Source organism: Centropristis striata, chromosome 17 (genome assembly GCF_030273125.1).
Source record: "Centropristis striata isolate RG_2023a ecotype Rhode Island chromosome 17, C.striata_1.0, whole genome shotgun sequence".
Lineage (NCBI taxonomy): Eukaryota > Metazoa > Chordata > Actinopteri > Perciformes > Serranidae > Centropristis > Centropristis striata.
This window is the reverse complement of record NC_081533.1, coordinates 13,842,772-13,858,181: the sequence shown is the minus strand read 5'-3', so window position 1 is coordinate 13,858,181 and position 15,410 is coordinate 13,842,772. Positions and strand designations below refer to the sequence as shown.

The window sequence follows — 15,410 nt, the reverse complement described above, 5'->3', positions numbered from 1 at the left end:
CAAAAACTACTTGGTTAGGTTTTGGGAAAAGAGCATTGCTTGGATTAAGATAACTATGTTATACCAGTGGTTATCTCAGAGGGCATGTTAGTAAAGCGGGTGAGTCTTGTGGAAAATTGGGCATGTCAAGATTGCAGATAGCTGAGCTAGAAGTAATGGATAAATGAGAAGGGTCTAACAGTTTTGTCTTTTAGCTAACTCTATTTCCATTTCTCAGCTTTTAATGAAATCTCAATCACAACATGGTTTTCAGGTGTTACAGATGACTCATGTGAATGTGTTTTAAATAATAAAATCCTAATTTTGTTAAGTTACTTGGCAAGCTGATTAAGTATAAGCATAAGCTGGATAGTAGTATGTTTAAAATTTCCAATTTTATTATGTTTCCTGGTTTCTTTATTTTGCACTTCAGTTTCTGTCATAAACAACCCAGCATCAGGTCTTAAATGGGACATATTATGCTCATTTTCAGGTGAATACTTTTGGGTATTTTAAGTTAAGTTTACATGCTTTAATGTTCAAAAACACACATTTTTTCTCATACTGTTTGTCTGAATATACCTGTATTCACCCTCTGTCTGAATACACCATACAAACATTTTTTTGCCTTTAAATGTAATATTTTTAAAGGTTTTGTACCATCAATCGCATACTGTACCTTTCCCCTCAGCCACTCTTTTGGCCCCTGTAAATTTCTTTAGAACAAGAAAAGCAGACCTAGGGCAGTCCAGGGCACTCCACTCCAGCACCTGCTCAAGAATCTTCTCACTGTGGTGCAACGGCCGCTCTGTTGAAAATAAAAGAGCACGGGTCAGAGGGAGGGGAATAATTAGCAGGTCAATCTGCTCGGAAATAGCAATGGTCAGAAAAGTCAACCGCCAACAAAGCCATTTGGTCTTGTTACATGAATTATAAATGCATGAAACAAAGCATCAAAACACAGCCTCATATCATAAAAACCATGACAAATTCCAGTTAACTAAATAACAAAATTATGTTGTTGTTCTCCCCATTTTCATCACAGTGCAGTTTAATTTATCTCCAGCATATCAGGACCTGATTATAAAAACACACTCATGTGCAAAATAGACCTATTATCTCTTCCTAATTGGTGAACAGGGTACATGCTATCAGCCAAAAAAAAAACAGAAAAAAAAACAGAAAGCAGATAATTTGTGTACCACCACCCCTGCTCTGATGCCTCCATCTCTACACTCCCCCATTTTTCATAACCGAAGGAGGTAAAAAGAGCCACAACGGCATAACTTATTCATAACAGTGGGCTTATCTTCTCTCTGGAATCTCTGCAGACCCAGGCCATGGAATTAGTTCCTCATTTCCCAACAAATATTAGCTCCCCTTTTCTGCCTATTGTCCTCGATAACAGTGTTTATCTGTAGCTATCCTCCAAAATGGCTAATTAACGCACTTTCCCTCCCTTCTTTATGGTTTTATGAGCAAAACCTGTCACGCTACCGCCTTCAAAATAGCTTGACTGTTTACTCTTCCACAGACATATTGTCTTGCCATGGAAAATATGCTGAACCGTCAGCAAATATATTCAGTATTCAACACACCTTCATTTTTAGAAGAGGACGGCGTGTCCTCTGTAACTTTGTGAGGAGAAAAACAAACATAAGAGCGCAGTGTAAACTCACAGTGAACTGATGAAAAGTGCACGGGGACCGCCAGCTAAGCAACTTGGCGACAAAAGCTCAACTTTGACTTCCCCTTGCTCGCCGATTCCCGTGCTGTGATCTAATGCGGGTGTGTGTGAGGCGCCGGGCGCCGTCAGTGCATATTAATGCGAGATGAGGTGGGTCAGCTCCCTGGGTCAATCATGCAAGGAAGATGAAGGTAATTTATGACATATGATGGTGAAGATGATTAATTAATGTGCATATCATCAAATCGACGATGCTTGGCTAATTTCTCGCTGTGCTTCCGTGTTCGCAGACACTGGTTCATTAGAGAGATAACATAATCTTCTAATCATGAGGTCCTTGGATGAGAGTAAGTGTGATCTTTGTATATGCCCTGGATTTCAATAGCCATTTAAATGGTGATGTGACGCATCAATCACTAATTGGATGTACTGTGGATGACAGCAGAAGACTTTTTACTGCTGTTAGATGTGAGATTTGACAGAAGGGAAACTTTTTTTAATGGTCATGCAACAGGCGCCTGTACTATAATGCCAAGGGGAAATATTAATAGTGGTTCAAATTAGCAGAAGTGCAATTAAAAAACATGATTTGTTTGAAAATACAAATTAACCTTCCTGTTATGTTGCCAGTCAAATTGTCCCATTTCCAAGTTAAACTTTTTTTTTTTTGAATTGTTAGTGTTTTTTCACAAAAAGAAAAAAAAAGAAAAATGTTAAATAAATAAAAAAAAAAAATCAACTTCATGTAACCATTGTACAGTCATGGAAAAAATATTAGAACATCCTTTTTCTTCAATTTCTTGTTCATTTTAATGCCTGGTATGACTAAATGTACATTTGTTTGGACAAAAATAATGATAACAACAAAAATAGCTCATAAGAGTTTAATATATAATATACACTAATATGTTCCATGGTTTTCTTGATAACGACCAAAATCATCATCAAGAAAAACCATGGAAAATGGCTAGATATCAGCGCTTAAATTAAACTATTGTGGGCTATTTTTGTTGTTATCATTATATTTGTCCAAACAAATGTACCTTTAGTTGTACCAGGCATTAAAATGAACAAGATATTAGAAAAACCAAGGGTGGTCTAATATTTTTTTTCCATGACTGTATACACTATATGTAGGTCTTTCCAATGTATGTAAAAAAAGTTTTTATGCATTTTTTATGAAAAACGAGTGAATTGAACCATGATCTGTGAGAGGTAAAGAACACCATTGCACTAAATATCGATTGAAATGGTCCGTAATGGAGTTATTAAAGAAATATAGACAATGTTTATTGGGATTTTTTCATTTGTGACACTTTTGGATAATTAAACATACCCTGAGTCAAACTGACCCACGAACATTATTGCTGTTCCTGAGTAACGAACATAACAGGAGAGTTAACAGATTGTGTGTACACACTGTAATATTAAGACAAAATCACAGGCTCCAATGGCAGAGACAATCATGTTGAGAGAGATCACTGTGTAGCAACATCATTACATATGTTAGGCCTTTGTGAATCTGGAACTTCAATTAGAGAAAAAATTACTTCTTGGGCCTTCTGTCTAACAACATAAAATAAACAGCATTTGTCACTAAAGATGCTCTTCTGGTTGATAACAAAAAAACAAAAACAATGCTTGTTTAATTTGTTCAAATAGATTTAAGAAGTGGTAATTAGTGAGGAGGCGTTTTGTTTGTGGAAAAGAAACAAATTGCCTTTTAAAATTAATTTAAATTTTGGTGTTGATTAAACTGCATCCCAGTGTGATGGGAGGAAGGTCCGCCGGTTTAAGTTGATTAAGTCTAAGGTTCGAAACATGACTTTTACTTTATTTACTCAACACTTAACCATCATGTAATTATGGTTTAGTTGCAACAAACAAATATTGCTAAAAATTAAAATTACATAACACAGATTAAAAAAAAATGCTTGGGGCATGTTATGTGGTTATTGGACACCTACAGTGGAGAGATGACAGCAAATGAGAGGAGAAAGAGAAGAAATGACGCGCATGAACACGTTTTGTGTGATGTTGATGTAGAGCAGGGGTCTCAAACTCAAATTACCTGGGGGCCGCTGGAGGCAGTATCACAAAAGACACAAAATTATTTAAAAAAGACACATAATGACAGAAAAAAACTAAATTACTTAAAAAAGACACACAATGACAAAAAAAGATACAGAATTACTAAAAAAAGACACAGAATTACTAAAAAAAGACACAAAATGACTGAAAAGAAGACACAAAATGGCCAAAAAAGACACAAAATTATTAAAAAGGAGACACAATTATTAAAAAATCCACAAAATTACCAAAAAGGACACAAAATTACCAAAAAAGACACACAATTACAAAAAAGACATAAAATTACCAAAAAAGACACATTATCAAAAAAGACACACAATTATTAAAAAAACAACACAAAATTACCAAAAAAAAGACACAAAATTACCAAAAAAGTAATTAAAGGGACCTTCCACACACAACACCGTAAAGTACCATTCATATAAAACTCACATTAAACTTTCATATCAAGGTAAGGGCCACAAAATATCGTCACGAGGGCCACAATTGGCTTGCGGGCCGCGAGTTTGAGACCCATGATGTAGAGTGTCATCAAAGTAACAGGTTAATTGCTGGAGACTTTTGTTGTGCCTCTGAATCTCTACTACCACTATCATACAGTATAAGGGTAAACGTTTGCATCAGCCTGGACTTACCTGGACATTAAAGGCTGAATGTGAGAATACAAATGTCCGAATCAGTTGGACCGGACAAGAATGGGACTGCCAGCTTCCTTGAACAAATGTCTGATTGAATCCAAGTGTGAACAGATCAGGACGTTGTCAAGCAAGTGGGCATGTGTGATGATGTATTTATAGTGTGACTGGTGTGAAACAGGAACAACACAAGCATCCCAAGGTGAAAAAACTCTGTCATTCGCACAAAAAGTGATTTTGAGAAGCAAAACTTACTATCCAGCAAAAAGATCAGAAGAAAATATTTAGAGTTAAAAAAATATCTTCTCACGTAAGCCCCATGTTGATGGTAGTTTTCAGATTAATCTTGTGCCCTCACCTTGTCTGTTGAAATGTTCGTTTGTATTTGTAGAATAGAAAACTACAAAAATAATGTCAATAAAAGGAAATTATTGGGACCTATTGAGGTGTTAACAGTCCCTCTCACCCTTTTTTTTTTTTTTTTTTAGATTTTTTTGTTGTTGGCATTTTCATGCTTTATTTGACAGTGACATAGAGAATGGAAATGGGAGACAGAGGTGAAGGGATACAGCAAAAGGACCTTCGGGCCGGATTTGAACCCAGATCTGCTGTGACAAGGACTCGGGCCCTTGAACACTTCATTTTGACCAGAACTCTAATTGTTGGAGATAATCACACATCATTGGGGCAGCTGTGGCTCAGTTGGTAGAGTGGTCACCCACTGAACGGAAGGTCGGTAGTTCCATGGCAGCCTCCATGTCGCAGTATCCTTCAGCAAGAACCCCAAATTGCTCCTGATGCTGCGTCCATTGGTGTGTGAATGAATTCCCAATGGTGGCATTGGTATTAAGGGTAGCCTTGGCGACCAGTATGAATGTGTGTGAATGGATGAATGAGTACTGTCTGTAGTGTAAAGCACTTTGAGTGGTTGCAAAGCGACTAGAAAAGCGCTATATAAGTGCAGGTCCATTTACCATTGTCATGAAAAACATTTTTTCAGGATGCTTTGTGATGTAAATCAGTATCATGAATCATTGGAAAACTTTCCATGGGAATTAACACAAATTTATAGGAATAAACGGGAATAAACAGGGAAGGTACAAAATTCAAGGTTGGCCCTTAACAGGGAACTTAAATATAGTTGGTGAAAATATATTTCTTGAGCATAATCTTGACTAAAACAACCAGATTTCATGCAAGTACACTTGAATATCTCCAATTTGTCAATCACATGCACACAGCACACTGCTTACTGCAGGGCTACTGAGGCCACGCCCCCTTATCAAGGCCACGCCCCTTACATTCCTCCATCGCATGTTCCAGTCAACACTTACATGTTAAATTTAACTCTTTTCTAGGGAGAGGGGCTCTTTTCATTTAACATTTTCAACAGGACTTTTTGGTGATTTTACTTTTAATTTTTGAATGGGTGGGGTTGGGGGAGTAATATCTAACCCATTTAGGCCTAAAACGCCTGGAAAAAATGCCTGTAAAACCTATGGCGATTTAAAATAACCTCCTAAAACCTGAAGCTTTTCTGGAAATTCAACAGAATTGTCAACGACTACTAAATAATCGATTTTTCAGCCTCTGTAGCAGATAGAAATGAAATTCAGCTTATAGCGGTTATATCTGAGCTCCCTCCGTTATAGTCGTCTGCTGCCATGATTTCAAAGTTCTGTAAAAGTCCCATGTTGCATTGCGACACTCCCACATGTATTCTGATGCATTTCATTGGCCAAGAGACCGAAAATAGGTCTAAACTACAAAAACTACAAATACTACAAAACGACGTATTCGTTTTCCTGGCTTTAATGGTAGAATAACTCAATAGTGCCCCCTGTTTTAATGGTAGAAATGCGGTAATGCTTTCCCAGCTTAAATGGGTTAACTCAACATTCATGTTGTAGTTGTTCAATGAAAGAATTGATTGTTCAATAAAATAATTAAAGTTCTACTTACAAATAAATCTATGGAAACGTCATGTTTTTTTTTTTATTTTGAATATTTCCCAAATTCCCTAGCCTAACTTCCCATTAAAAGTTTCTGGAAATTTACCGGAAAGTTTCCACCCCTTTGCAACCCTAATCATGAGGTGACTGAAGACGACTCTTAAACAGGGTTCAATCCTGCTTACCCAACTCTCCATTCTCAATGACTTCGAAGGTGGTCCACGAGTCGTCTGCACTGAACGTGACGTTCCTCATGCTCAGCGCCGTTTCTGCCAGCTCCGTGGACCTCATGCTGGGAGAGACCTGCCGCAAACACAATCAGATAAATGCACCGTGAGACCAACAGCAAAACAAATAACAGAAAAAACAATCGAAACAAAGTAAGCACATCCTGCACTGCATATAAAGGCTGGGATCATAAGCTCTCTGGATCGATATCTCTGCCTTCAACCGCTTCTCCCTTTGAGGACCCACTCAATATTTAACATGTAACACTAACTGCACAGATATCTGACTCGCAGCCATGTACACTGATTAAATACTTCTTTGTCAAGTTATTAGGTGTACCTGAACAGGGCTGGATGGAGCAAATGTGCGACTTAACTCCGCGGAGAGAAAGCAGAGCATTAAAGTCAAACTGTGCTGCCGAGCGCTCCTCTTTAACCCCGTCCCTATTCCGCGGCTGCTGCCGACCCGTGAAGGGAGTCCGTAACCTGCAGCGGCCCGCGTGCCTTGTAAAATGCAATTACTCACACAATTAAATCAGACGTTTCTTTGATTGGTTCGCTTTTGATTTATTTCAGGGGTGGTAATCCCATCAGGTTAAACCACGAATGTCTCAGCCCTATTCTATCAACCTCTCCACCTCTCATTCTACCCGCCCTCATCCCTCATTCACCTGCCTTCATCCCACACTCCATCTCCCCTCCCGCTTTCTTATTTCACCCTTACCACTGAAAGACCTGTGGGAAAAGCAGTCATACACACAGACTCACATGCCCACCTGCCAGCTGAAAGTACACATGCACACACACACATACATGCACTCTTATACCTTGATTAAACAGCAGCTCTCTGGCTCTTTCTTTTCCAGGTACACCTCGAAGATCAAGTCCCCAGCTGGAGAGAACTGCGGAAGCGAGAGAAAGAAAATAGTGAGACGGAGAGATCAGTTGAATTACAAAAACAATGCAGCCGGATTAATTGGCTTTTCTTCTAAATTCGTACACCGGTGTGGCATGAATCTAAATGGAGAAAAGTGAGAGAAACGGTTAGAGGATTTGTGGAAACCAAAGGTCGTTTTCTGAGCTGGAGGCAAACTAAATCCCAGTAGCGTTAATGGAATGCAAAACCCGGCTAAATAAAGAGAACATGTGAGACAAACTTGTAAAGGTGGAAGCGCAGGGTGCATGTTTCACCTACACTAAAACTGATATGCTCTCCCTAGGTGTTAACTTTAAGTGCGCTGTCAGTTTAAACATTCCTCTTTTGAAGATGCACCTAGAAAAATGTTCAAGGGTTATTATGGGAATGGGAAAAAAAAAAACTTAAAGCATAGCAGAGATGCCAAGAGGGAAATATGAGTACACTCTAACAGTCTTTTCTCAATCTAGTATTTGCACAAGTCACACTGCAGAAAAAAGGAAATATTTTTATCCAACGTTACCTTTACCACCCTTACAAATTGTTGCTTTTCTGTAACTCAAACTCAAGGACTTTAATTTTGGTCATCTACTGTTTGCACTTGAATTTCTAAAGGGGTAAATAAGCAGCGTTTGCTAAAGAAAATGTCAGGTTTAAAGTGGCAACAGACTTTTGTTTTGCTGCAACTTATCGTGATGAAGTAAAGGTTGATTGCATGATGTAATGGCTGCAGAATAATGATGCAGTCCGCATTTTGATTGCTTCCCTAAACGCCTCGCTTCCGTCTGACGACAGGTTTGATCTACTGGGGAAGTGAAGGCTGGATTTACAGATCAGCTTTGCATGACAGGAAGAGCATAACATTGATAGTATATGTAATAACTCTGGTCTAGAACGCATTTGACCACATATATTTTGTAGAGTAAACTAGGGTTGCAAAGGGGTGGAAAATGTCTAGTAAATTTCCAGAAACTTAAGTTAACCTGGGGAATATATTGGACATTTTCAAAATCCAAATTTCAACAGATTTATTTGTAAGTATTACAGTATCAAGTTTTAATTATACGACTGAACAATCAATGCTTTGATTGAACAACAAAAGCATTAATGTTGAGTTAAATATTACTTATCCCCCCTCCCATTCAAAATGTTAAATGAAAAAAATTAAAGGAGCCCCTCTCCCACTAACATGTATATGTTGATTTGAACATGTGGTGGAGGAATGCGCGGTGCATGTAGGGGGCGTGGCCTCAGCAGCCCTACAGTAAGCCCTGTGCTATTTGCCTGTGATTGAGGAATAGCAGATATTCAGGTGTACTTGCACCCAGAAATCCAAACCAGACTTAAAACCAAAGATGACCGTGCCTTTGTGGCAGCGGCCCCGAGGCTCTGGAATAACCTAATAATAATCGGATCTGCAGGATCTTTTGAGGTTTTTAAATCCTCCCTAAAACCACACTTTTTCTCCCTGGCTTTTAATCAAGTTTAAGTGGACATCTGGCAAAAAACAAAATTTTATTCAAATTTTAAAATAAAAATGTATTTTATTCTATTTTTATTTTTTATTCTATTGTTGCATTGTGTTTATGTATTTTAGTATTTCAGTTTTTAACCTTATTTTCTGCAACTGTGATATCTGTACAGCACTTTGGTCAACCCCGGTTATTTTAAAGGTGCTCTATAAATAAAGTTTGACTTGACTTGACCTGACTTGACTTTACTTGACTTGCATTAAATCTGGTTGTTCTCATCAAGAATATGCTAAAATATATTTTCCCCAACTATATTTAAGTCCCCTGTTAAGGTCCAACCTTGAATTTTGTAAATTTCCTGTTTATTTCCATGAATTCCCATGGAAAGTTTCTAACTTTGAAAATTCCAGAATTTTGCAACCCTAGTATAAACGCAGATGCGCCCTCATGTGTCCCTGACAAGGATGTAACGGGAAAATATGTCATCAACACAGGCCGTGTTGTCGTTCTGATGAAAAATGGAGAGGACTGATGTAGGTGGTTGGGGTGCAAGTGAAACAAGATAATCTAATCTAACGAAAATCTAATCTCGATTTTAGCAGAAGATTCGGTCCAAAGAAAACTTAACGACTCACATCGTTACCATACCGTTTACAAGGGTACTGCTTACAAAGCAACTAGCAACTTCAGTTTTTGTTGCCTGAAAAAACAAATGTGCGCATTTAAATGGGACAATTTCACCTTCTAGAGGTAGTGGCGTAGGTCACAATGAAATCTGGTCACAAGTGGTCAACTCGAGATACACACATATAAACGTTGATGTGTCTCATCTGTCCCCTTGTGATCTGACCGTCCAGGACGCATTTTAAAACCAAGTGTAAACAGGGTCAACGGTGAGATTGTGCTGAAATTTTTTTTAAACCAACATGGCATGGTAGACATTTTTTAAGTGGTATATACTGGCAGAATAAAAAGTGAAGCCAAAGCCTCCAAAGGGTTAAACAACATGTTGAGCTTTAGAGGTTTTAGCTTTAGCTGGAGGCTAATTTAAGCTAATTACATCCTTGCTGCAGCTGCATAGAAATAACAGAGGTATCGATCCTCTTGTTAAACTAAAAACACAATCCCATGTTTCCTTATAAGAGACTTATAAGAGTCAACAACAAAGGTGAACTGTGGGAGTGAAAACACAAACCAAGATAAATCACAATGGTGTTTTTGACTCACAGATCAACAGATACAAGATGAAAGAGATTAATATTTCTTTGACTGAACGTTACCTATGTGAAATTAAAAGGAAGACTTTTAATGGCCTTTCTGCCTGACATTCAGGAGGTCAAACTCTCGGTAATATTGCTCTTGTCAGTACAAATCATGGCACCTTTCTCCATGTGTTGGAGCTCTAATCCTCTCGGTAGGCAATTAAAAACTGACTTTTTCGGTGTGAAAAACCAGACAAGTCAAGTAAGAGTAAAAATCTAGCTTTGGAAAAAAAAAAAGATAGACGGACACAAGGTCAGACTTAAGGCACCAAATCCGGATTTCTGGCCAGCTCCAGAAAATGAACAACTAAGTGAGCAGGAAAAAGGTTTCCTTTCATTTTGGCTATCTGGAAACTACAGTTACTTTTTCTTTGTCTTTCTATAATGTGCAGGTGAACTGGGGTCCATTATTGGCTTTGGAACTATTGTTTGATAAGAGGGAGGACTCCTGTGGCCCTGAAATGACAGTAATTCAAACCAATGGAGCGAAACCTGTCACTGTGAAAATGTCACACACAGATATGGAGCCATCTTGGTTTGCTGAGTACACTTTTCCTCCGTCTCCTTCATTGTTACGCAACGGGAGGCAGACCGGCCGCACTTTAGAAACTAAAAATGTTGAGTAGAAAAGACAGACAGCAGTGGCGGTAGTAGTGGCGGCCTGCTAGTGCTAAATTATGCCCACCGCTACTTCAGAATAGGGGATTGTTTGTTTTTTTAAATTCTGTAGCAGTGACCACAGCACTCTATCGCCGCGGGGGCGAGCAAATGGAAATGTCATAACAATCACAGCAGCGCAAGCACTCTGTTAGCATTACTCCAGTTTGTGAGTGAGGTTAGACTGCCCTTCAGCACGAAGGGCTAGCTAACAATACTGGAAGAGAACAAAGCGTTTCAGTAAGAACGTTTTAGACCCGCCTTCAAAATTAAAGCAAACATACAGTCATGGAAAAATGTATTAGACCACCCTTTTTCTTCAATTTCTTCAAGTTCATTTTAATGCCTGGTACAACTAAAGGTACATTTGTTTGGACAAATATAATGATACCAGCAAAAATAAGAGTCATGAGAGTTTAATTTAAGAGCTGATATCTAGACATTTTCCATGGTTTTCTTGATAATGACCAAAATCCTCATCAAGAAAACCATGGAAAATGTCTAGATATCAGCTCTTAAATTAAACTCTTATGAGAAATTTTTGTTGTTACCATTATATTTGATGGTACAGAACTGACAGGTCTGTCAGGTTGACCACGCCCCATGAGGAACACCGCTAAAGGACACATCACAGCGATCAGCTGATGCCTTTGACGAATACTGAAGTTGTCAGTCGAAACAAGGTAAAAAACATCTCCTACTTTCCTTTGTCGAAAAAAAGAAACCTAAGAATAATATTCAGAGTAGACAAAATGAACTTGCTAGAAGTACCTTTAGTTGTACCAGACATTAAAATGAACAAGAAATTGAAGAAAACAAAGGTGGTCTAATAATTTTTTCCATGACTGTATGTAGCTTTCAAAATAAGAGCACCACATCATTTACAAGAAGACTGTCAAACTATGTTGCCTTAAATAAAACATAGAAGAACCCTTATTCTCTTTTACAATAATTCATTAAAATATGCATAAATAGTGGCATCATAATGTAGGAGAGGCCATCATATTCAAGCTTTTAGGGCAAAAAAAATTCTATGGGGGAGGATGCCCCCAGACCACCCTATTTTGTTCGGGTCCCCTCATCAAAGTGTCTGGATATCCTGTGGGAAACACTGGTTCTAAAGCTTGTTTTGCAGTTTTGTGTCATTTTTTATACTTCATAAATTGCTGATTGATAACTACCCACGCACACCATCCAATGGGACAAAAAACCCTTTACCCTCGCTGCTGAAAAAAGTCCTAGAATAAACACTGGACAGGAAATATAGATGTTGATTGCCTGTTCGAGAAGCCAGCGACCAAAAGTTAAATGTTAAGCCTTTTTTACAACTTATGGGAAGATTATATGAAAATGAAGGTATTTCAAATCTTTACTAACGTCATACTCTCGCTGCACTCGCCCTGGCTGTAAATGCAAGTATTGATTTTAAAGTGCCACTTCTAACTTACAAGGCGTGACATTGCCTCGCACCTCATTATATCACTGATTTACTAACTCCCTCAGTCTGGCCATACCATCCACTTACAGGGTACAGGCCTTCTTGTCATTCTGCACCTTAAAAAGGAAACGAATGAGGTCAGAACCTCCATCTGCAGAGACGAGCTTCCTGCCAGAGTCAAAGTGCACTTCGTCTCGGTATCCAAGTGCATTCAAGAGCTACAATAAGGTGTTTTTACCTGGTTGTGAACAGGCTGGATTTAATGCCGGTGCCTCTACACGACCTCTATAAGCAAACAAGACCATCAGCGAGACGTCTGGCTGTTTCTATAGAGTTATTTCTTAAGTCTGTCTCTGGGGGAAATCAGACAAAACGATTTAAGGCACGCAGACCGCAAGAACCTTTGTTTAAATAATCCAGGATACATTTGGCAGTTTGTTAGCTAGTTAGCAGAAGGACATTTTTCTTTCGAGAATTTTATTTTTTATATTATATATACAGTGTTTAACAAATTTATTAGAACACCTGTCATTAAGATAAGATATGACTTAATTTAACCACGCAGTGGGGAAATTTATTGTCGAAAGATACAGACACACAGATATAAAAAACATAATAAAGAATATAAAAAATATCAATGTATATTGTATAATGCAGCCATCATTTTGTTGTGTAAACTTTTTTTTTATTTGTTTATTTTATTTTATTTTTTTGTTTATATATATGTATGTATATATATGTGCATACGCAAGATATCTGAGTTTTTTATTTTATTTTATTTATGTATTTAACTATATATATATATATATATATATAAAATAGAAACAAAACATTTTTTTTAATTTTTAATGTAATTACTAATGCTGTTAATTTAGGACAGCTGTGGCATAAACCGGTGGTCTAAAACAATAGTTAAGCACTGTCTATTTATATTTTTTAGCTGATACTGATAAAGATCGCCCCCTTGTGATCGAGATGTCTTAAAGTACACATGGAATATTATATTATTATTGTCTTTCTTTCACTTCTTTCCAAAATAAAAGCATGCGATAGCAAGATTAAGGTCGTTACAACCAAGGTTATAACAGTTTTGGATTTTTCATTAGTTTTCATATTAATTTCATTGTGAATTGTTGTTTTGTTCGTTTTAATTCATTTTTAGACTGAGTTTGTTTTAGTTATTTATATATGAAAAAAAGCTTCTCCATTTTTATTTTTAATTCAGTTAACAAAATGTTTTTTTTTTCAATTCTAGTTGTCTTTCTTTTATTAGTTCTCTATTATATCTATTCTATAATAACCTTGGATACGACACAAGGCGGTCCACCGGGGTCACCAAAATCAACACAAAATGAAATTTCCTTCTAGATTTCCTCCCATTTTTTTGGCAATTTAGCAAAAAAATAGAGCTCTGCTTATAAGCACAGCCCTACAGAGCAGATAGAATAGCTGCAGACTCCTCGTCTTGTTATTAAATTGCCAATCCAGATGTCTTAAACTTGCACCGTGATGGAAGTGGCTCCATTTTCAGAAGAAATCACTCTGACGGTCCTGATTTTGTCAAATAATCCAAGACACGTCTTCAGGGTGAATGTTGATGGTTTGAGACATGTTTTCATGACCATCCGTCACCATTTCCATGATTGGCGGTTATTGAAAATGTGATGAATGTTGAAAAGAAAATGTATTCTTACTTTATTACTATCAACCCAGGCCAAAAAAGCTGCAATAGTCGACTGAATAAAACCCACTTAAGGACTTTTTTTTTTTGTATATGATATCTTATATAAACCTGAGCCATATACCACTATAAATAAACTGCATGCATACATAAAACACCCAAAGTGCAGCTTTCATATATCTGTGCGTGGGAAATTACTTCTTTTTTTTTTACTTTTTTCATCTTTCTTCAGGTTGAAAGCAGATCTGGATGTACTGGATGAATGTTGGGGGCATTCCAAGTTACAGCTTGCAACTTTCGCTTCACTTTCACTTCCTAATTGATGGTTAAGTTTACCGGGTTCAGTGGCTCTGGAGCTTCTGCTTCACAACCCTGAAGACATCACTGTAAACTGCTTGCGTCTACATGAAGCCAGAGTGCAATAATAACTGACATGAAGGATGAAAATAAGACAAAATAAGTAAGTCCTGTGTGAATGTAGATGATAAATGTAACATTTTAATGACTTTAAGCCATGGATGGGAATAATTAATGGAACATCAATTAATGGTTGTTAAGAATTTGGTTGATCATGTGTATTTTTTAATCGATCTGTGTATTTTTTCATTTTAATTTTATCTCTGACTGCGTATTAGTACTCACTGAACTGAAACACGCCGATCGTTCAGTTCTGCGACTGTACGTCACGCTGGATAAAGCTTCAGTTTGCAAACTGAAAGTTGCAATAACAATTATAAAACACACAGAAATACAAGAGTATTAATTTGAGCGAAACTAGCTTACTGTATCAAACCTCGCTAGCGTGAATTACTCAGTTTAATTTTATCCAAAACTTATTTAAACACAAAACACATTTAAACATGCAAGATTACTGTGAAAACTAACCTCATGCCTCTTCAGGGGCCAAAACATAAAACATTGAACTCCTTGACGTTATCTTTACAGTATAATCTCAGTTGAGTTAGTTTTTTACGATCGACAGGAAGTCTCTTTTCGTCCCTTCAAAATAAAAGCGTACTTGATCAAAACAGTCTTTTGCGTGGTATGCCTAGTACTGTGTATATATATCTTTTATTTTGACCATGTATGCATGTTTTTATACATACCAGAGTATGTATAAAAACATGCATGTATGTATGTATGTAACAATTAATCTTTAATTGATCGTTAACATTATACAGTCATGGAAAAAAATATTAGACCGCCCTTGTTTTCTCCTTGCTTTCTTCTTCATTTTAATGCTTTATAATGATTTTGGTTATTATCAAGAAAACCATGGAAAATGTCTAGATATCAGCTCTTAATTTCACCTCCTATGAGCTGTTTTTGTTGTTATCATTATATTTGTCCGAACAAATGTACCTTTAGTTGTACCAGGCATTAAAATGAACAAGAAATTTAAGAAAACAATGA

The 15,410-nt window shown here is 37.2% G+C and overlaps 1 protein-coding gene across 1 annotated transcript in view; it reads right to left on the bottom strand.

The window, feature by feature from the left end:
- arap2 (ArfGAP with RhoGAP domain, ankyrin repeat and PH domain 2) overlaps positions 1–15,410 on the bottom strand; it is a 176,115-nt gene that overhangs the window by 15,028 nt on the left and 145,677 nt on the right. The window contains exons 25-27 of the mRNA XM_059354942.1: positions 7,399–7,473; positions 6,530–6,647; positions 659–787 (exon numbers count right to left, since the gene is read on the bottom strand). Of these exons, the coding sequence (XP_059210925.1) occupies positions 659–787; positions 6,530–6,647; positions 7,399–7,473 (322 nt within the window). The remainder of the gene's footprint in view (positions 1–658; positions 788–6,529; positions 6,648–7,398; positions 7,474–15,410) is intronic.